Source organism: Sarcophilus harrisii, chromosome 1, assembly GCF_902635505.1.
Source record: "Sarcophilus harrisii chromosome 1, mSarHar1.11, whole genome shotgun sequence".
NCBI lineage: Eukaryota > Metazoa > Chordata > Mammalia > Dasyuromorphia > Dasyuridae > Sarcophilus > Sarcophilus harrisii.
The window spans coordinates 659,237,108-659,260,567 of NC_045426.1; the positions used below are offsets into that span (position 1 = coordinate 659,237,108).

General features: G+C 39.1%; 1 protein-coding gene across 2 annotated transcripts in view; it reads left to right on the forward strand.

Annotated features, from left to right (window-relative positions):
* LOC100922197 (cytochrome P450 4F2-like) overlaps positions 1–23,460 on the forward strand; it is a 65,080-nt gene that overhangs the window by 33,709 nt on the left and 7,911 nt on the right. For both annotated transcript variants that reach the window (XM_031947941.1, XM_031947940.1), the window contains exons 2-6: positions 6,792–7,008; positions 16,707–16,851; positions 19,545–19,598; positions 19,890–20,017; positions 21,610–21,731. In XM_031947941.1, coding sequence (XP_031803801.1) covers positions 6,793–7,008; positions 16,707–16,851; positions 19,545–19,598; positions 19,890–20,017; positions 21,610–21,731 — 665 coding nt within the window. In that variant the 5' untranslated portion in view covers position 6,792. The remainder of the gene's footprint in view (positions 1–6,791; positions 7,009–16,706; positions 16,852–19,544; positions 19,599–19,889; positions 20,018–21,609; positions 21,732–23,460) is intronic.

The following is a 23,460-nucleotide window of genomic DNA, read 5'->3' on the forward strand; positions in this document are numbered from 1 at the left end:
GAAGGTTACTAGGGACAGTAACCAGAAACCAGAAATCCACCCAGAGGAAGACTGGGCAGGAAGGAGGGGGAGATGAGGTTATTATAAATGCCTCTCATCCTAGCAGCTTTCCTAGGCAGGCTTAGGTGAGGTATGATCTCTTTTAGCAAGTGCCTTGATATCTCCAGAGCCTTCTCAGTCCTGCAGTGAAAAGTTTTTAGCCAATTACTAAAGGTGTCCATAAGGACTTGAAACCAGTCTCCCCTGGGTACATGTTCCTTCACTGAACAGGCTTCAGGAGATGGGGGCATTTAACAGCTAAAAGTTGGCTTGAGGGTGTTTGTTCTTGTGGGCTCTAACGAGGGGGTGTAAGAATCAGGGAGCTAGGGGATCAAAGCCAGAGTCGAATGGACAGTAACTCCAGCAGCTAGATCTGCAACCCTATTTCCTTTTGGTGTCCTTTACAAAACAGGACTGAAACCTCTCTGGGTTCATGAACAGCCTGTAGTAACTGTAGAATTTCTCCTTCAGAGGTTAAAATCAGTGTCCTGAGGAGGAGAAAAAGGGGTCACACTCCTTGTATCAAAGGGATTGAGGAGTGGGGGCTGGGAAGTCTCAGGATCTGGTTTAAGTGAGGGGGAATAGAGTTAAAGAAATATTGCCGGATACAAGTGTGATGTTCTTTTCTAAATATATGATTGTTCTCTGGGAGGAGGTTTCTTGGGGAGGCTTCTTGGAGGCAGCCTTAGTTTCAGTTCAAATTAATAATTACCTCAAATACAGCCAGGGATTAAAGCACAGTCCTTTATTGTCTCTTCCAGAATAGCCTGGTTAGTTTTCCTTGGTTCTGAGAGCTCTTGTTGCTAGTCCTTTGCTTCTGCCCTCTGCCAGCTTCAGCCTCTCCTCTTCCGAATTCTTCATTCTGCCCGACTGTAATCTCTAGCTTGTTGGTCTCCTCAACTGACTTCTCACTTCTCAATCTCTTCAAGTCTCTTGACTGAGGCTCTAAGAGCTTCTTATATATGATCTCTTAAAGGTGTGAACCCAAAGGTTGACTCTGAGAGTGGGATTGTGGGTTCCTGACTTGTGAATCTCCCGAACTTGTGAACTAATGTGTGAACTCTCAAAGGTGTAAAGCATTGTTTCTATCAATTCTAGTGACTTAACACCTTGTAAGGATTCTAACATACAAGGTCCTGTTCTGGAAGGGGTTCAGAAGCCTTCTGATAAGGACTGCATAGGGGTACAAAGGGGGTATCCTGTATCCCTAGAGAAGCATGAAGGAGGGATTTTGATTTCCCTCTGGCAAATTTAAGCAGCATCCTGCAATGCTGTTTTAATTTAAGCTTTTAAATTTTGAGATCTTTTAAACTAAATTTGTCTCTGTTTTTTAAGAGACTTTCTAGGGAGAATCTTTAAGGAGCTTATCCCATTTTGCCACAAGCCTTAGATTCCCAGATTCTATAGCACCTTGTCCTTCCCTTAGGCATCCCTAGAGATAGAGAGATGACAATACAGCCCCTGATTAAGGGGACTTTTTGTCAGAGAACACAGGAATTTCCATTTCAAGCATCCTTGAGAGAATTCTTTTCAAGCGTGGAGCTCCAACGATTCAAATTTTCCCCGGGGAATTTTTGGGCATCCTAGCTATAGAATAGACAACAAGAAAAGGCTTTACCTAGGGCAGATTCTCAGGGATTCCGTACTGGGCCACCAAATGATAAAGTGCAAGAATTGAGGGTAAGAGATCCCTTTTGGTTGATGTTGCAGATCCCTTGTGAAAGAATTCGCAACCCAAAGTCTGTGGCAAAAGGAGATTTACTTATACTAAGAAGATAGCTTGCTAGGAAGACAGCTTTCTTAGAGGGCAAAATCCTATTAGGACTTCTGCAAAGATGTCAGCTAGATAAATTAGGGCTGCTTTGCTCTTTGGCACTGATCTGGGGGCTAATATTAGGATGAATCTGAGAGACTGGTTTTCAATTCAATTCAATTCAAAATTGAATGAGATTACTTATTTTGGGAGTTTCCTTAATGGACAGAAGGGTGTGCCCCTTCTAGAGGAGAGTTTGAGACCCCAAATCATCTTTCCTCCACAGATTAAAGGGGACATAGTTTACATCAGGGCCTCTCCAATCCTTCCCCCCAAAAGATCTCAGTTTGTATCACTGTCTTCCTTCTTTCCTTCTTTCTTTCTTCTCTGTCTCTGTCTCTCTGTCTCTCTCCTCCTTCCTCCCCCTTCCATTATCATTTCTTTAAAAAAAAAATTTAATTTTCTCTTTTCCTTTGTCAAGGAAGAGAGAGGGATCAGAGAAGTCTTCATGAAGGAGGTGACATTTGGGCTGAGCACTTAAAGAAGATAAGAATTTTGAAAGGTAGACAGTACAAAGGAATATACTACAATTATGAGGGAAAGCTTAGGTGAAGGCAAGAGACCCAGTGTCAAGTTCAAAGAACAGTTAGAAGTTCAGTTTGACTGATAGAGTTCATGAACATAATTATGCAAAAAGTACATTGGAAGCAGACTATAGAGAGTTCTTAATGTTAGCCTCAATCATTTGTTTTTTATCCTAGAGACAATAAGAAGCCATTGAAGGCTTTTGAGCAAGGGAGCTACCTGGTTAGTACTATGTATTAGGAAGATTGCTTTGGAAGCTGTATGAAGACATATTAGAATAGTATTATTAAACTCAAATAGAAACAGAAAGGATCCTACTCCTAAAACATAGCACTATCTATCTTTTACTGTATTTTTGTTTATTTTGATAATTACTTTCCAGTTACAGTTTTATCTGGTTAAGGATGCACTGGTTAAGGTATAGGCACTTTATAGAGCTTTGACACCTCTGGTCTAAAGGAAGAGTTAGGCAATGGAACCAATCAGGTTGCTGGCTCCTGGTTGCTATTTTCATCTTCTAGGGGTTTGTCTTATGTGTGGGGTGCTTTGCTGACCTGATCTTATATCACCTGCCCCCTTATTTCTAACATCCATTTTGAGCTATTTCTGAGGCTTCTAACTTGTGCCACCGTGGACCATAGCAGGGTCATAGTTTCAAGAAGCAGCCTGTCCCTCCCTCTGCCTAGCCCCTTCCCCATAAAACTCTAGAAAATCCATTTTCTCTATCCTCATTCCTAAATTCCTAAGCCTCTAAATCTCAAACCTTGTACCTTTTCTATTCTCTCTTCCAGCTTTCACTATTACTAATCTTTTCCCCCTGGTAATCCTGTCTAGGCCAGGAATCAAGGATCCAAAGCTGAGGTGGCAAAATCTCTGAATTTCCAGTTCAGAGATCCAGGGGATATGGAGAGGAGAATTAAATGGTTCTGGAAAAAACTTTGGAAAACTAGAAATTCCTGTTACTTTATACCTGATAGTCCTTATCTCCTTTGCTACTCCCCACCTTCCAAACAGGAAGTTCTGAGTCCTGGGGCACTATCAATTACTGGGAAAATAAACTTTTGCCTGTAAACTTAATATAAAACAACAATATTTTGTTCCAACCAAAAAGGCTAATGAAGGCTTAGGCTGTAAAGGAGATTCAGGAGAGGATTTTGGATAAGGAAAGTGATAGACCATTGTATTCTGATCTTTTCAGTTCAATCAATTTGTATCTAATTCTGCTCTCCACATTTTAGAATGGATGTTGATAAGCACTGAAGGAGATGGTGAAGGGCTTTAAGTTCATGCCACATGAGAATTGTTTGAAGGAACAAAAATTGTACAACCTGGAAAAAAATAACTCTGGGGCACGTGGCAGCTGGCTCCTGGGATCTGAAGGCCATCCATAGTAGAAGGATTAGCCCTATTCTGTTTGACCCAAAAGGGCAGGGCCAGGAGCAATTAATGGATGGAAATGGCAAAGGGACAGATTTAAATTTGATGTGGAGAAAAACTTTCTAAATGGAGTGAAATTCCTGGGAAGGCAGTGCATTCTATATCCCTGGAAGTCTGATTCAAACAAAAGTTGAATGCCTCATTGTCATATGTGTCCCATCAATCAATCAATCACACACAAACATATATTTATTAATCTTTCTTCATTCCCTTTTTCCCTTAAGCATTTTCCCAAGTGATGAGTGGAGGAGACAAAGACAAAAATGAAAAGAGATCCTGTTCCCAAGAAGCTTATGGTTCAGTGGGTTATATATCCAGGTCTAGCACTGAGGTTGTTTGATTGAAGACTTTTAGATTCAGATCCTGTACCCAGCCATACCGTTTTGACTGTATAGTCTCAAGTATCCTGATCTCAGTGAGAGACAGCTCCTTTTTCTCACAGTTATTGACTTATTAGATCCTTCATTCCAAGGAAACTATGGAATGATTTTAATTATAGTAAATTAGTTATGGATCATAATTCCCCCAAAAGAAGAAGTTTAAAAAAAAGAATTCAATATATGAATGAATAGGGTATGGGATAGGCAATTTATTCATAGGGAAAAGAACTAGATAAGTGATTTAATTGGCAGAAAGAACTTTTGGGTGAGGAAAATACCTCAACAAATACAGATTGGCAACTCTTCTGAGACTTTTAGTCTTAGAAAATTGTTCAGATCATTTTGAAATTTAATGACATCTAAAATCATACAACTAACATGTGTCAGACGAACACAAATCTTGTTGGTTTCAAGATTGGTTCTCTAAAAACCAAATTTTTTTTTTTTTTGATTCTTATTCAGATGTACCAGAAAAAACACTAAACAGAAAAAGCTCACAATCATGCATTAATAGAACAGTATTTAATAATATAACTATTGGCTTGATTGGCAGAGAAGATGATATTACTGATCATTATTCATTTTATTATTATTAATATAATATAATAATAATTATTATTAATGATCATTAGAACACATATAAGTTTCTAGAATGAGTAATTAGACAGTTTACTTTTAACTTTTCTGGGCACTGTCCAAACAGTTCCTCATTCATACCTTCTTTCTGGTAGACATCCTAATGGAGACTTTTCCCCCATTTCCTTTAAGCACCATCTTATAATGTTGGAACATTTTAAATTTACAGAATTAAATACAATGCTGAATTCTTTTTCACTAAAGATGAGAAAAGAAAAACACATAAAGTCCAAAGACAGTCAAGGGTTCCACAAGCTTGCCTAATTAGGGCTTTTTTTTTGTTTTTTGTTTTTTTTTGAAGTCACATGGAGGCTGGAAGATAAGGAAAATCAGTCTTTCTCTAACTTGATTCTCTAAATAGCCAATAGACATTTATTAAGTATTTACTATGTGATAACTACTGTGCTTGAGAACAGACTACAAGTTTCATTGACAGAAAAGAAGAGGAAAGTGGAGGGATGGTCCATGTCTTGTGTACATATACTTAATCATCAGACCTTTCTGATCAAGTAGTCAATTAGGGGACTTCATCCTCTACCATTGCAAACCTGTAAAAAATGAGTTATATGCAGCCAGAAACCTTGCCATCCTTTCTTTTTCCCTTCTTAATTTGTGGAAAGGGGGATTATACCTCCTGGAGCATAGATGATACTCTTCCACCAAGAATTAGCCATGCTGGGGCTTCCATTTCTTTCTCTAGGAAGAGACCTAGGAGAGTAAAGATGGAAATTATTGTCAGACCAGGATGTTGAGTATATAGGATAAAAGTCAGAAATGGGTTGGGAGAGCCATGATTTTGTGGGAACTGTTTTTCCAAGACATTTTTCTATGGTGAGGATGCTTATTTATTCATTTATTTTTGAATCAATTGGGGTTAAGTGACTTGCCCAAAGTCACATAGGTAGCAAATGTTAAATGTCCAAGATTGAACTTGAACTCAGGGCCTTTTGACTTCTGCACCAGATGCTTTATAGTGCATCTATCTAAAGATGGCACTTTGCCATCTAGCTGTTTCTTTTACAAACATTGGAAGCTGGTCAGGGGACAAGAGAGGATATGTAGAAGGGAAGGGAATATGACTTTATCAAGTACATAAGAACCAGGCTGTGTTAAATTCTTTACACTTGAGTTGAGAAAGTTGAGATAAACAAAGGACGAATGACTTGTTAAATGACTAATCTGGGGTCAGTCAGCTAATAAGTTAGGTTAGATTTGAATTCGGGTCTTCCTGATACTAGGCCCAGTATTCTATCCATTGCACCACTCAGCTGCTAAGATAGCAAAAGGGATGGTGAGGGAATTCTTGTCCAGGGAGATACATCTCTTTTTCCCTTTAGAAACTTGGGATTTTGGGTTTAGGAATCAGGCCAGAGAGAGGCCCAACCTCTAGAGAGGGAAGTATAAAGAAGTAACATGAGACAGCTCCTTTGTTACAGCTGTTCATTGTTAAAGGACCCTGAATCCCAAGACTAACAGTCAGGTTTGCAAGAGGCTGATAGAAATCTGAAACCTAGGGACACATTCCTCTATTGGTCCTAGGGATTCAAGACAACCTCTTTCCTCTCTGTAATTCACTTTTGCCTCCAAGAATATGGGGGCAAGAATATGCTTGCTCCAGTATGGTTCTTTGCAGGACAGGAAGACACAGAGTGGGTGAGAGACCATTAGAGCAAAAGCCCCTAGTTTCCTCATTCCTTCATGTCCCATTATTCCCTGACATCTTTACCTGAGTCCTCCCTTCCCTTTTTGGTTTTCCCAACCTTGTCATTTCCCCCTCTGCTCTCCCATTGCCTCCCTCCCTGTTTGTTTCCCTTTTTGTTTGCCCCCCCCCTTTACCTTCTGTCTCCTGTATCTCTTTCCTCATGTTTCCCCCTATTTCTCTGCTTCCCCCATACCTTTTACCTTATGTATGACTATGATTCCTCTTTCCCCTCTGCTTTCCCCTAATTCTCCCATGACAGGATGCTTCTGGGTTCTGAGTGGCTATCTCATCAGCTGGGCCTGCCAGAATTAGAGTCTAGAGTTTCTTCAGTCTTGCTCCTGATCTTCCTGGCATTGACAACCTGGATCCTGTGCAAAGTACTGAGCTGTTTCTACCAATTCTATGTCAATTGCCAATGTCTTCGATGCTTCCCTGAACCCCGCTTAAGGAACTGGTTTAGTGGCCATGCAGGACTGGTGAGTGGAGATATTTGGGCTGAAGTTTAGGATAGGGGTGGGGGACTCAAAAGGTGGGTTTCAGTGGGTACGGGGTCTGGGTTTATCAATGGGAAAAAGGCTGGGGAGGACTGGGCATACACAGCATTTAAAAGCAAGAACATGAGGTGATAAAGAAAATTGAACAGTTGAGCCTAGAATGGGGAGTTTGAGCAGCTGAGCAGACCTTCTCTGGGGAAGGAAGAGCTGGTGTTCTGATGTTCTCGGTGGTGCTCACTTAGCAAGAGCCCCTCTGTAGTTACTCCCTGGAGTTATCTTCCTCAGTAAGTCCAAGAGGAGCATGGAGAATGGTTTTGCTTTCTCAGTGGGATATGGAGATGTGAAGAAGGCATATGACTCTCAAGGACTGTTTGAGGTGATCTCTCCTGTCTCTCCACCCCACTCCTACCTCTTATTGGGTCCCTGCCCAAGACATAATCTCCACCTCCCCATCCATTTGGCCCAAGTCAGCTGATTGGAGTCCTCCTTGGACAGATAGCCCCATCCTCCCCATCACTTGATCTCTTTTCTTTTCTTACTTCCCATTTCCCCTTTCTGGATCCTTAGTGTTTCACATAGACATACTGTGTAGCTGGACTCTGATAATCTCCAGTTGAAATTTTCCATTTGAGGGGCAGCTAGGTGGTGTAGTGGGTAGAACACCGGCTCTGAAGTCAGGAGGACCTGAGTTCAAATCTATTCTCAGATACTTAATATTTCCTGGCTGTGTGACCCTGGGCAAGTCACTTAACCCCAATTGCCTCAGGGGAAAAAAAAGAAAGACAAAATTTTCATCTGATCTATACAATGTCACTCAGAGAATCAGAGAATTTCAGAGTTGGAATGGCCCTCAGAAGCTATCTAATCTGAGGGAGAATTCACTCTACATTATTCTTAACAAATAGTTATCTAAATATCAATGGTAGATTCCTAGTGACAGTGAACTCACTACTTCCTAAAGCAAAGAACCCTTTTTATTCTTTGACAGAGCTAGTGGTTAGGAAGATATTCCTTACTCCAAACCTTAATTAGTCTTTCTGCAGCTTCATTTGATTGCTCCTACTTTTGTTCTGTGGAAAGCAGGCAGAACTAGAACCCCTTTTCTTCTACCTATTCAGATGGGTCCCATTTTTTCCAAAGTTTTTTTTGCTCCAGAGTAGGCATACCAAGTTCTTTCAGTTGATTCTCTTATAGTGTGTTATGCAGTCTATTTATCATTATTTGTACAACTACTGCTATTACTGCTACTACGGCTACTAAGTGTTTGAAGCTGTATTTAAATTCAGCTCTTCCTGACTCTAAGTTCAAAATTATCCACTCCACCACCCACCTATCTTACATCTTCTGATAATCCCCACTGATTTTATTCTCTCTTTTTCTTTTTTTTTTTTAAAATAGTGCCATGTTTGTCTCATAACATATCTAGGATTCCTATACTAGGATCCAAGTGTGGAAACTCTGTTCTTCATGTGAAAATAGTTTTTTTTCCCCTAAAAATCTTTCAAATCTTTCCCACATTTCTTTTGACTATTATTTTCTTTGCAGTTTTTCTTTAAATGTTCTGGAATGATTTTGTTTAGTTGGGTTTCTTGCCAAACTTTCTTTAAACTCATTTTACCTCTACTATTTCTGTTTCATAATATGAGATTATTTATAAACTTTTACCATGCAGTAAAATTTTATAGACAAGCTTATTTTCTAAACCTCTGTTATCCATGGCTCCCTTATCTATCCATCTTGTAAATAAGTGAAGTGTTTGAGGACTAAGGTGCTTTTTATAGTCTTTATTCTACTTTTTTATGGCAACTGGTTTCCATAAATTATGTTCCTGTTATGAAATTATTGTAATTGAGACATGTGTTTATAAAAATTGCATAGAGGCAAGCCAGGTGGTGCAGTGGATATAGCACCAGGCTGGAAGTCAAGAGGATCTGAGTTCAAATCTGAATTCATACATTTAACACTTCCTAGCTGTGTGACCCTGGGCAAGTCCTTAACCCCAACTGCCTCGGGAAAAAAAATAAAATTAAAATAAAAAAATTAAAACTGCATAAACATGGTGGAGATCCAAGTTAAAGAGTGATCTCTTAAAGATGCTATTATTTGCCTTATCCTCTTCAGGGGTCCTCAAACTTTTTAAATAGGGGGCCAGTTCACTGTCCCTCAGACTGTTGGAGGGCCGGACTATAGTAAAAACAAAAACTTGGTTTTGTGGGCCTTTAAATAAAGAAACTTCATAGCCCTGGGTGAGGGGGATAATCGTCCTCAGCTGCTGCATCTAGCCTGTGGCCGCAGTTTGAGGACCCCTGCTCTAGATGCTACTATTTGTAGATGACAGCATACTGGTTTGATCAAATATTGAGATCTATAATCACTCTAAAAGATTTGGCCCAACCATTCAACATGGAAAAAATAAAATGGATGAAGAATGCCTGCTGTCCAGAATATACATGCAGTTAGCTGGACAATCTAATGAGCTTATATATATATATGTGTGTATGTGTATATGTATGTATGCATGAATGAATATATGTATATATATTTATATTTATCTAATCTATAACTATATCTTTGATAGACATTGCAGATAGATAATGATTTAGATCTGGAATTAAGCAGTAGGATGTGAGCAGATTGTATTGGTTTTGGGAAATTGCAGTCACTCATATGTGGCTGTGAGTTGTGGAATACTACGAAATTAAAAGTTAGTATCATTCTGAGGCTAATAGAGAGGTACACAGTGAGTATGATAAAGCTACAAAATATTACAAAACAAATTATGAAAGACATCTAGAGAAAATCAGCCATATGGAAAGAGTAAGACATAGATTGGCTCTTTAATGTCAAGAGAAAGGAAGGAAAGCTCCCAGCATGTTGTTGCCTGGGGCAAACTTAGAGGAGGACATGGACAAGAGTAACACAGAATGAACAGCTATGGATTAATTGTAATCTGAAAAACTACAAAGAAATTCATCGAATTGATAATCACCATTTGATTACTTGAGAGTTTTCTGATAAGTGAATCCATTGTGTTTTAAGCCCCATTCCAGTGTGGAAATGTGAATCTCTAAAATCAACACGGTCTAGATATTTAATTAATATCATGCTTACCAGGAACCTAAGCAAACAACAGCATGGAATCAGCAAAAGCATTTAATTGGTATAGAAAGTGATTGCTTAGAATACAAAAATAACTATTAGAAATATTCTTAGCAACTGTTGGCTAAAATGAATACGTTTCCACTTTCCTTCTGTTTATTATAGACCGATAAGAATCTCTTTTCACTCCTGGCTTTTTTCCATTTCTCTATTCCTACTTTTAAGTTTGGGAAAACAGGCTAAGCTTTCTGTTCCCGCCCCTTAGATTAACTTCATCTTCCCCAGCTGGTTGCAGTCGTCCTCTTGGCTTAGACATTGACATATATAACTGGTTGTTTTAACCTGGGTTAGTTGCACCTTCTATGATCCACTTTCCTCGTCTGTAAAAGGCATACAAATAACATTAATAAAATGACAATAATAATCTCTTCCCAACCTTCCTTTAAGCCCAAATAAAACCAGGAATTTGGGTAGTTAAGTCAGCAGGGGGCACTGTGACCCAACCCTTACCATCTGAATCTGAGCAGGGCAGGGGCAGGGAGGGCATGCTGGTATTATATGGGGCTAAAGCTTGGGAAAGCCGCTAGAGTCATAGAATAGTCTGCAGATGCTCCTGGTCAGGGTTCCTTTTGAGCTGCAGACCAGCCTCCCTGAATTCATATCCCTCCTCTTCTGAGCCAGTCTGTTGAATCTGAGGAACCCTAATTCTCGACTTAACCTCTCTTCAGGATTTCAGCTTCTTCTCTATCCCTGTGACTGCTCAATTGGTGGCAGATCTCTTCTCCTATAGATGAGAAGCTCCAATATTCTCTTGTCTCAGCTCCTTCCCGCTCTGATTTCCTTTCTATTATGTCCTGAGATATTTGTATCACCAAGTGATACACAGTAACTGTGCTTATAGTACTTACTACATATTCATTGACTGATTGACTAAGGACTGGTCAATTTCCGACATTTGATATTCCAAGGTCCTTTTCACTTCTGAATGTCCATGTTGGCCGTTCTAAGCTTTCTTCTAGTTGCAACATTGTAATTGCTTCTGCTGCTAATGTCCTGAGTCCAAAAATTTATGATTCCAAATTATAAATAGGTTAAGTTATCACAGGGGCTTGGTAAGGCTTGAAGGTGGTCTCCTACAGGTTCCTTCATTTGATTGTTCTGAGACTCTAGCTATTTTCCTGAATTTTCTAGTCCTATTGTCTATTTCCCCCCTCCTCTCTTTACATCTTCTGTTACTTTTCTGGCAGAACTTTTCCTTATTTTTAATCTATTAATAAGAATTTGTTAAAGTGCTTGTTTAAGTCACTATGTTAGCCATTAGGGATGCAAAAACCAAAATGAACTTCATCTTGTGAGACAGCTTTCACAGTTCATATCGTTTCTCATTGCTCCTAGAATAAAAGATAAATTCTCATTTAACATGTAAAAACCTTCATAATATGAAAGACATGGTGGTGTAGTAGACAGAAAGGACTCATAATAAAGAGAGGAACCTGTGTTTAAGACTCATGTCTGATACATACTTGCTAAGTGATGCCGACAAGTCTCTAAGACAAAAGAGAAGGGAGCTATTTCTGAAGAGAGACACTATTGCACTCGGATGGGCAGCCATGGATGGGTGGGTGGGTGGTATCATTAACTTCAAAATATTCTACAAGCTGCTCCACTTTTCCCCCTTCTCCCCTTCTCCAACCCAATAGTTGAAGGCAATGAGATTAGTCTGGATCAGTAAAATCTGGGTATTATTTTCTTTGTTTAAAAGCAATGAGAAAGGAGTCCAGTGACCTAGAAAGCTTAACTAACTCTAACCATGCCATAAAAAGCAAGTGGCCAGGGATCTGGGAACTGTCAGCTGAATCTTAGCATTCATGTTTCCTAAGGGCTGTGGTCAGGTACCAAGTAAAACAGTTCTCACCAGCTCACAGTCTCTTTATCTCTCAGAACCCCAGGCATTCCCAGATATAAATTGCTGTTTTGCATTGGCAGTGGAAGATTCTTCTCTTAGAAGTTCCTGCTTGGATTCAATCACATGTTTACCACCAATAGTGCAACAGTGTCCTGATTTTCCCACATCCCCTCCAACATTTATCATTTTCCTGAAAAAGAACTCTTTGTACATTATGTCCAACCTATGATCTTCCACCTATCATGGGAAAATATTCCTACTGAGTTTATCATTGATGGATGATACCACAATGTAGAGGTTCCCAAAGTTAAAACCTAGGTTTTATTTTACTAAAGCACAGTTCAGAATTCAGAAACAACAACTGAATGTTGGTTCTAATCAAATTTTTATAGTTAAAAATGACATCACATCAGATACTCGATATTTACTAGCTGTGTGATCCTAGTCGAGTCACTTAATTAACCCTGATTTTTTGGGGGGAGATCAGAGAGACAGAGAAATAATTTTTGACATAAAGCAATTCTATATATAAAAAATTAGGTCATAAAAGTCACACAGATCCATTCAATCAGTCTTTTTTTCCCCCCTGAGGCAATTGGGGTTAAGTGACTTGCCCAGGGTTACACAACTGGAAAGTGTTAAGTGTCTGAGGTCATATTTGAACTCAGGTCCTCCTGACTTCAGGGCTGGTGCTCTATCAACTGTGCCACCTACCTGCCCCAAGTGAAACAATCTTGTAAAGAAATCTTTATAATCAAAGAAATGAACCTAGTCAAGTAGACATAGTGTAGCGTCAATAGATAAATCAAGTCAAGTTATAGATTAAACTATATCTAGAGGTTCACAATGCATTGATTGAAAGGAGAGAGATCAATATGTCACAAATAACCATTGATTCGGAGCCAGTTTGGATTTTTCCAAAAATAAAGCTAGTTAAATCATTTGGGGGCCTAAATGAATATTTGTAGATATTTTCCTTTTCCTCTTTTTTGCCTTCATATCTTAGGAATGTTTGAGATCTTTAGTAAATTTTCTTATCTCAGGACACAGTTTTTAGCCAGCTAAATAGCCTCCTAACCAGGAAAAATGACCCTGATCCTCAAATAAAAAAAAATTTATAAAAGGAAATAAAGTCTATTTCAACACAGTCATTGCTTGATGGACTCTAATAAAAAAAGCTCACCACCATCTCCTTGGGGACTCCCCATTTTTGAATATTTCATTCTTAGGAAGTTTTACCTTACATCAAAAGTAAATTTGTTTGATTGCAACTTTCATTCATTGCTTAATGACTCAAACAGAATCTTCAGCCAAACCCTAGAGCCAAACAGAATAAGTCTAATCTCTTTTCCACAGGATAACCCTTTAAGATTTGCAGAAAACTCTCATAGAACTTCTAAATCTTCTCTTCAGGGTAAATGTCCTTACTTCCTTCAAATAAATTTTCATATAGCTGCAATGCACTTAAGGGAAGGAAACAAGCAATTATTAAGCACCTACTAAATACCAGTCACTGTGCTAAGAGCTTTACAAGTATTATTTTATTTGATTCTCATAATCGCAATCTTCATTTAAAGTTGAGGAAACTGAAGCAGATAGAAGTTAATTGATTTATCCAGGATCATAGAATTAGTAAGTGTCTGGGGCCAGATGCGAACTTGGGTCTTTGTGCTCTATGCGTCCACTGCATCCATTACCTCGCTTCCCTTCTTCACCATCCCTGCTTACCTTTATCTGGAAATCTTCAGTAGACATAAGTCATTTCTAAAGTTTGATTCCTAGAATTTCACACAATAGTAATGATGGGTCTGACTAAGGGAGAATACTGTGGAAGGCAGCTCAATGTTGCATTAGCATGTTTTGTAGCATTATTACACAGTTGACTCCCAATGAATTTCCTGTTCATTATATTTTCCATATCTTTTTCAGATAAGTTGTTTTCCCCATTCTTGTGAAGTGATTCAGTGTGAGACATCCCACTGGGGGGGAGCAACATGAGACAGTGAAGGTTGGGTTTTCACTGACATTCGACTTACTTGGGTAGTTTCGTCTATCTGTAAGACCATGGGCAAACACTTTGGAATGTAGTTTCCTCATCTCTAAAATGAGGGGTCATAGGACTTGGTGGCTTTTAGAGGCAACTAGGAAGAGTAGTAGATAAGAGTACTAGACCCAGAGATAGGAAGATACCAATTCAAATCTGATCTGAGATACTGATGATGTATGATGCTGAGTATATCACTTTGCTTCTGATTTCTCAGGAAAATAGACATGATAATAGCACTTACCTCTCAGAAATACTGTGAGTTCTAAATGAGATAATACTTGTAAGTCACTTAGTATGTAGTAATAGATTCTTAGTAATTGCTAGGGTAGTTAGATGGCTCAGTGATAGGTCACCAGCCTGAAGTCAGGAAGATCAGTCTTTCTGAGTTCAAATCTGGATTCAGACATTTATTAACTGTGTGACCCTGGACAAGTCACTTAATCATGTTTACCTCAATTTCTTCATCTGTAAGATAAGCCAGAGAAAGAAATAGCAAATCATTCCAGTATCTTTGCCAAGAAAATCCCAAATGGGGTCACAAAGAGTTGGGTGCAACTGAAAGAACTGAACATCAACAAATGATTACTTATTTCCTTCCTTTCTCCTAAGGTCCCTTTAAATCTATGATCATAAATCATAGGATTCATTCCCATGAAATAACTTATTAGATTCAGCCCAACATTCTAGTTTACGATATTTTGAAATCTTAACTTCTAATAATAATAATAATAGCTAGCATTTATAGAATACTTTTAAGTTTTCTAAATTACTATACATGCTATCTCAATTGATCCTCACGACAGCATTGTAAAGTAAGCGCTGTTGTAATCTCCATTTTACAGATGAGGTAACTAAGACTGAAAGAGGTTAAGTGATTCTCCTGGGGTCATACAGCTTATAACTGAAAGGATATTTGAACTCAGTCCCGCACTCTTACCTAATGCATCCCCTAGAATAGTTATTATTGCCTGCTAATAGGTAGACTGACTGCAACTATGGACTATGAAGAAATTTGGGCATTTGCAGAGAGAGATAAGACTTAAGAAAGCCTCTAGGGATCAGGAAGGTTTGTTACAGTTCCGTTTGTGAAATTTCTCCCTTGTATCTTTTCTTGGAATAGTGCGATTGTCCTTCCCCTCCTTTACCTGGTATGATGTGGCTCCACCTGGTTTTATGGCTGAAAACTTCTCATTTTAGTATACTAGAGTACCTGTTGGAGAGTTCCCTTTCTTTCCCTCTCTCTCCTTCCCACCACATGCCACCAATCAACTCTAATCAAGGGATTCAGAACTTCTGAATCTCTAGAACTCAGAAGGTAGTTTTTCAGGATAGAGTGGGACATATTCATCTAGGTATTGATGCCTATTCTCCTAAGACAATGAAAACACAAATACAAAAAAGGCAGTTCCAAGGTCTAGGCTTGCCCAGGGTGTCCACTTTTCCCCTCAGGGTAATGTTGAATGAGACCTCCAAATGAGGGTGTCTGGGCAGGACGTGTACTTTAGCTGTGCTGTGGTGTAAAATTCAAGAATTTTACATTTGCATTTCTCTTATGATTAGTAATTTGGAGAATTTTTCATATATTTTTAATCATCTTCATTTCTTCTCAAAATTCTTGATATCTTTTGACCACTTTTTATTGGGGGAATAGTTGTTGGTCCTACATATTTGTGTAGGTTCTCTATATAGCTCAAATATTAATATATTTATCTGAAAAATTGGGTGCAAAGATTTTTCTTTGATCTGAGAGTTTTTGTCTTCAATTATTGATTGGCTATCAAAAGGTAAAAATCATGTATTTATATGGCTATCAAAAGGCAAAAATCATGTATTTATATTTAATTTAATATTTAATATTTAATTTTCCCCCAGTTACATGTAGTCTCAGATTCTCTTCTTCCCTCTTTCCTCACCCCATCCCCATTGAAAGGGCACATGTGAAGTTATTAAAAATATTTCCATAAAAGTCATGTTGTGAAAGAAAACATAGATTCTCCCTCCCCCCAAAACACCCTCAAGAAAAATAAAGTTTTTAAAAAATTATTCTTCAATCTATTTTTCATCATAAGTCCTTCATAGCAGTCTTGGATCATTGTTTAACTGAGAATAGCAAAGTCATTCACAGCTGATCATCCCATGGTGTGGAAACCATGGAAGAGAGCTTAAAATTGTCTCATTTGACCATAGTGGGTAGAAGTAGGAATAATGGATAAAAAATATAGAGAGAATGATTTAGGCTTGAAGTTAGGAAAAACTTCCTATCTATAGTGTATCCTTCAAAGTGGGATGAACTTTCTTAAGAAAGTAAATGCTTTCCCCTCACTGGAGATATTTAAGAATAAACACAAGGATCACTTATTGAGTATGTTGTTTGCATGTATGTTAGATTAGATGGTCTCTGGGATCCCTACAACTCTGAGATTTTGTATCAGGCTTGATACATGCTGTCATACATGTCATGGATCCTCTCATGTTGGTTGCATGAAGGAGATAGCTCTCAGAGAAGCCCATGCTTTTGAATTTATATTCAGTTGGGAATCCTCAGCCTTTTCATGACTGTGAGAAGTTTGGCCTTTCCTTAAAAACTGTTTGAAAATACTGACTTTCTGTTGCATTACTTACTTACAGATCCAACCCTCCGAGGAAGGCATACAGCGTGTTGGTCAACTTGTGACTACTTTCAGGGAAGTCTTTCTTTTGTGGGGTGGACCCTTGCACCCTATAGTTTTCATCTGCCACCCGGATTACATCAGGCCTGTCACATCAGCTTCAGGTATAGAAACTCGAGTCGTGATTACTGTGGCAATATTTATCTCTGCCTGCCCCCTCAGTTATTCATTAATCCTCCCCTGATATACTTGATTATAGAATATGTCGTACAATGGAAACATTAATAGTTGTTGCTTTGAAGGACTTTTTTCTTGGGATAGGGTGCAATAAGAGTTGTGAAATGTCAAAAGAATAGGAAAGGATTGAGGAATGGAAATATGATGGAACCGAAAAAAAGGAAGAGAATGGTAGGAGAAATAAAGGATGGACAAAGAAGGAGGGAGTGAACAAAAAAGAAAAACTGAAGTTAGAGTCAGAAGTTAGAAGTGAGAGAAAAGTTGAAAGGAGGAAGGAAAACAGTAATGAGGAAATCAATGTTAGGAAGTTCTATCCATTACCCAGAATGACCAGGTTACAGAAGAAAGTCAGGAATCAGCTAGTAATAAACATTTATCAAGCACCTACTATGTTCCAGGCAGTGTACTACATATTGAGGTCATAAAGAAAAGTGAAAGACAGTTCCTGTTATATATTTATGTCTATGGCCATGTCCATGTCCATATCTATGTCTCTATCTCTATCCCTATCTATACCCACTTCTATATCTATATCTATGTATATCCATCTCCGTATCTATATCCATATCTATATCAATCTCTGTATCTCCATCTATCTATATTTATATCCATGCTTATAGCTATATTCATATCCATATTCACATCTATAGTGATCTATATATATATCTATATACCAATATCTATCTCTGTATCTATATCTCTTTATATCCATAGATATATCTTTATCCATATTTATTTCTATCTCTATCTATATTCATATCTATATCCATATCTATATATCTGCATCTGTATCAGTACCTATATCTAGATCCATATTTATATCTATATCCTTTTCTATATCTATTTATATCCTTATCTATATCCATCTCTATGTCTATGTCTACTTATAGATTTATCTATAATCTATAATAACTGAACCAATGAGCCAGGGAAAGCACTAGAATTAAAATGGCTTGGGAAAGACTTCCTGTAGAAGATGAGAATTTATCTGAGACTTGAAGAAAGCCAGTGAAGCCCCAAAGTGGAAATGAAGAGGGAGAGCATCCCAGAGATGGGTATTAGCCAAAGTAAAGGTCTGAAGTTAAGAGATGGAGCATCTTGTCCAAAGAACAGCAAGAAGGCCAGTGTCAATGAACTGCAGGTTATAAGGACAAGAGTTAGGAAAAAGCAAACACAAGGTGATGGAGGACAGATTGGGAAGGGCTTTGAATGCCAGACAGACGGTTTTATAGACTTTGGTTTAAAGAGGGCAGGGGGAGCCTGAGTGTTCCTCCCATTTTGCCTACTCCCTGATCTTTGGTTCCTAACCCCTGGATTGGGGGAAAGCCCACAGGCACCAAATACAATGATCCCTATAGCCTGGTTTAGCTTCTCTAGGAGTTAAGTTGTGAATGGGAGATCAATATAATAAAAAAAAAAAAAATAGAAGCAAAAGAGAAATTTGAATTACTTTTGGTAAATTGTGCAGAGTTTTCAAAGATTCCAGATTTTTCCCTGAAACTAAAACTCATCTCTCTCTCTCTCTCTCTCTAAAAACAAAAACAAAAACAAAAAACAATATTTTACTGATGATGCCATGTGGTCATGAATCATAGAACATCATAATCAAATATCCCCATATGTATATATGTATATGTTATACATATGTATGTATAATTTATGTACATATGGCTCTCGCGATCTAATCCCTGCCTCCACTCCCTGCCTCCCAATAGGATTAAAGTATTTCAAGATCAAGAAGCATTTTGTTTTTATATTGTCTCCTTAGTGCCCATCACAGCGAGGGTCTAATAAATTGCTCCTCCATACTCTATGCCAGCAAATATATTAAGAAAGGATAAAAATACAAGCAAAAAACCCCAACAACCCAAAAAACATTTGTGCCTTTAAGGAGATGGCATTTTAATGAGGGAAAAGGGGAGGGAGGGGAGATTCAAAAGCCAAGCCAGGAGAGGACTGAAGGATGACAGGCCTATGTCCCTCTTCAAAATGAAGACTCCAGATTCAGTCATGGGAGAAAGTGGAAGGATGTTAGAAAGTAGGAAAGTCACAGGGAATGAGGGAGGTTGCAGCATGAGAAGCACAGTGGAGAAGTCAAACATAATTGGGAGAATAATCAGGAGTTCCTAAGACAGACATGCAGAAATATAGGAAATATTGCAAAATAAGCTTTACTTTCTGATTATCTGTGAGGCCATGTCCAGGCCCATATCTAGGTGGTGTCTAAGGAAAAAAAAGCCAGATATGGGTCACGTCTTGATTGTTTGGACGAGGCTTGGGACCTTCTTTGGGTTTTGTCCAGGTAGAACATCAAGCTATGTCTGGTTATTCTTCACAAGTCTCCTCCTCTTGCTCCCACCTAATCTTCACTTTTCAGTTTTATCTCTGCTGTTCTCCTCCCACAGTCTCTATCCTTTCTCTGTTGAGCTTAGGAGGAGTTTGTTTGGTGTTGGGAATGAGTAATTGCAAAGGAAAGGAAGCTCCAGACCAGCATATCCCAGGCTGAGACCGAGTTCCCCTCCCTTCACTTCCCTCTCTGCTATTTTGTGGCACATTCTCTCCCTGCCTTCACCCTATGGTCTTTACACCACACCTTGAAATAACACTTATGTCTCAACAGCCAACATCTCACCCAAGGACAAGCTTTTCTATGGATTCTTGGAGCCTTGGTTGGGTGAGTGATAGTCAGGGGCACTGGGGGAGGAGAAAATGCTCAAGATTCTTCTGACCAAGGACCTCATTGGACTAAAGGATTGAGGTTTAATAGATCAAGGTGGGAGAGAATAGTGTTTGAGTGATAAAGAATTAAGGGCTAGTAGTTGTGGGTGAGGGATTTAGGGATAGGGATAAATAAAGGATTGATACGGGGTCTAGACATGCTGTGGGATTTGTATATGGGGTCAGGGCCCTGAGTATTCTGTTATTTTGGATTGGACATGGGCTTCTCTCACCATCTCTTTCCCAGGGGATGGGCTGCTTCTAAGCAAAGGAGACAAATGGAACCGACACCGGCGCTTGCTGACCCCAGCTTTTCACTTTGACATCCTCAAACCCTACATAAAGATCTTCAACAAGTCCACAGACATCATGCATGTAAGACTGGAAAAGCTGTGGGTAGATGGGAAGAGTAGCTCCCAGGAGGCCAGGAGCTTGGATGGAGTGAATTCCCTGTTATACTGCCTTATATTGTAATAGGTGTGATGGTGGCTGTGACTACAGCAAGATGACCAAGACTTTTCCCCTGGAGAAAAAAGAAATTAGAGGTTGCTGCTATGTTTCTATAGAGAGGAAAAGAGCTTAGGACCTGGTTAGCAAGAATAATCAGTTAAAGGAGGAAGCAAATGAAGATAGGCTTGGGTAAGGTCTGGCTGTACCCTGCTCCATGCCCTTGCTCCCAAGATGCACCTTATCTTTCCTAAGCCCCAGATACTGGTACAATTAGTCCATTTTGCCTCAAGTATTACTTATGGTTTGTATTATGGATGCAAAAATGCCTAGTTATGTTTCTCAACTCTCTGTTACTCTCTTTCCCTGAATTTAAGTGAGAGGTAGAAGTGGTGGAACAGAGTCCATGATCATTGTAAACCTTCTTCAGTACTTACCCTTTCAGCTCAGTTTTTTTCCTCAATAGTATTTTATTTTTCCAAATACACATAAAGAAACTTTTCCAACATTCATTTTTGTTAGATTTTGTGTTCCAAAATTTTCTTTCTTCCCACTTACAGCCCTCCTCCCCAAGACAGCAAGCAATCTGATATAGGTTGAACATATGCAATCCTTTTAAACATGATTCCTTATTAGGCATGTTGTACAAGAAAAATCGGACCAAAAGAAAAAAAAAATTTACTGATGATGCCATGTGGTCATGAATCATAGAACATCATAATCAAATATCCCCATATGTATATATGTATATGTTATACATATGTATGTATAATTTATGTACATATGGCTCTTGCGATCTAATCCCTGCCTCCACTCCCTGCCTCCCAATAGGATTAAAGTATTTCAAGATCAAGAAGCATTTTGTTTTTATATTGTCTCCTTAGTGCCCATCACAGCGAGGGTCTAATAAATTGCTCCTCCCGAGAAAGAAAAAGCAAATAAACTAACAAAATAATGTTTTGATCCACATTCAGTCTCCATAGTTCTCTCTTTGCATGCAGATGACATTTTCCATCCTATGTCTTTGGAATTGCCTTGAATTACCTCATTGTTGAGAAGAGACAAGTCCATTCTAGTTGATCATTACATAATTTTGTTGTTACTGTGTACAATGTTCTTTTGGTTTTGCTCATTTCACTCATCATCTTAGTTTTCTAAACCAAGACCTTATCTTCTCTCAACATCCTATGAGGCAGAGAGGTCAGTTTTAATCATACTTATTTTTATAGATGAGGAAGGAAGTTGAGGCCCAGAGAAATAAAATCACTGGATAAGATTAAACAAAGTAGTTCATCCAGTAGCATAGTTCAGATTGGATCTCAGTTCTCCTGACTCTCAGTCAATGATTCCCTTTAATCCTAAGGAGAACTGTGAAATGTGATCTGTAGCCCCCACTTGGTCCCCCATGACAAAAACAGGTCCTTCTCTTGCTTTTTCTGGCATTTTGCAGGGGCTCAGGACGTAGGTTTAGCTCCTGGGAGGAGTCCAGACTCACACTTAATATTTTTTTTCTTGGGCAGATGAAATGGCGACATCTCTGTGTTGGGGACAGCATCCGCTTGGACATATTTGAACACATCAGCCTCATGACCCTGGACAGCTTGCAGAAATGTGTCTTCAGCCATGACAGCCACTGTCAGGAGTGAGTCCCAGCCCAGCACTTGCCTTTGAGGCCTCAGGAACTAGCAGCAACATAGTCACAGGGTACAGGGGAAGAAAGGACTGTATTAAAAGAGAATGTTCACTGTCAGGAATGAGACCTAGAAGGCAGAGGAAGAAGGGCAGATCAAAACTAACATAGAAAATGGAGGCCTATAACTATCTGTGTGAATATTTAATATTCTAAACTCCACCATCCTCATTGGTATACTTTCTTGGAGGAAGGTACACTGCCCTCAGCATCTCCCTACACCGGTCTTGATAAAACCAGTGACTAGTTCATCATTAACTGTTTGCAAATATGGCAATTCCAATGTAATAGGAACTTATGTTTATTATGCTCCTATTGGGTTCCAGATATTGTGCTAAGCAATTGACTATACACAGACATCAGTGAAACAGCCCCCATATTAAGTTTATAAGGGAGGCAAAACGTACATTTAAAAGAAATCTACAAAATAAATAGAAGTAAGCTTTTGAGAGTAAGATACTCATTTGTTACTCCTCTGATCCTCCTGGCTCAGTTCCTTCTTTCCTTCCCCTCTTAGCATCCGATGTCTCTTATGAGAGTTTTCTTGATAATTGTATCAATGAGTGACTCCATACAGATTTTCTGGATGAGGCAGATGCTTGGAAAAGGTAAATGGGGAAGTTTCCATGGGAGAATTGGCCCCAGTGGTCAGTATACTGGCTACCATGCAGAGTGGGCTCAAAAAGTACTGGCCATAGGCATGGAGTCAGTCAGGATGATAGAAAGCAGCAAGTGGTGAGGACTTCCCAAGAGGGGATGTGGGTCAGAGTCAGGAGAGCAGATCTTGGAAGGAATAGAAGGAGACAAGATAACACCACAGTCTCAGAGGCGTGTTACACCACAGCATCCTGGAAAGTGCAGATGGTATCAAGCATCCTGAATTCAAATCCAGGTTTTAGGAAAATCAGTTCAATCATTTTTCAGTCATATCTTAGTCGCCCTATTTGGGATTTTCTTGGCAAAGATACTGGAGTGATTTGCCATTTCTTTCTCCATCTTATTTTATAATGAGGAAACTGAGGCAAACAGAATTAAGTGACTTGCCTGGGCTCACGTAGCTAGAAAGTGTCTGGGGCTGGATTTGAACTCAAGTCTCTTTGGCTCCAAGCTCCACAGTCAATCCACTATACCGCCTCATGTGTAAAAGGAAGTTAATAATGGATACCTTCCCTGAATTACAGGTTTATTTTGAGTGTTGTGAAGTTCATAGTCCCTTAGAAATGTATAATTGTTATGGTGGTTGTTAAAATTTTGTCCTAGGTAGGAATCCAAACTAAAGATTCAGACATTTGGAAAAGATAAGAACCTAATTATCAGAAATGGGCACAAATGCAGTTAAGTCAAACAGAGGCAAGAAAGAGGCAGAGCAAGGAGCTAAACTGTGAGGTTTCGGGCTCAGTCCTCCAACATCTGCCCCACCTGCACCATGCAGAGGGGGAGGGAATGACTTAGAAAGAGTCATAGGAGAATGTGGCCTTTGCTGACCAGTGGGAGATACTGCAGGGAGGATACTGACCTTGAAGCATAGAAGAAAGTTCTGATGTATTAGAAAGCCCTCTGAGCTCAAGACCTTGGAGAGATTGGCAGTTTAGTCCAGCACACAATATTCCCTTAATCCCCAGGGAACAAGCAAGTGTAATTGGGATACAAAACAATGGATGCAAAAGAAGAGATACTTAGG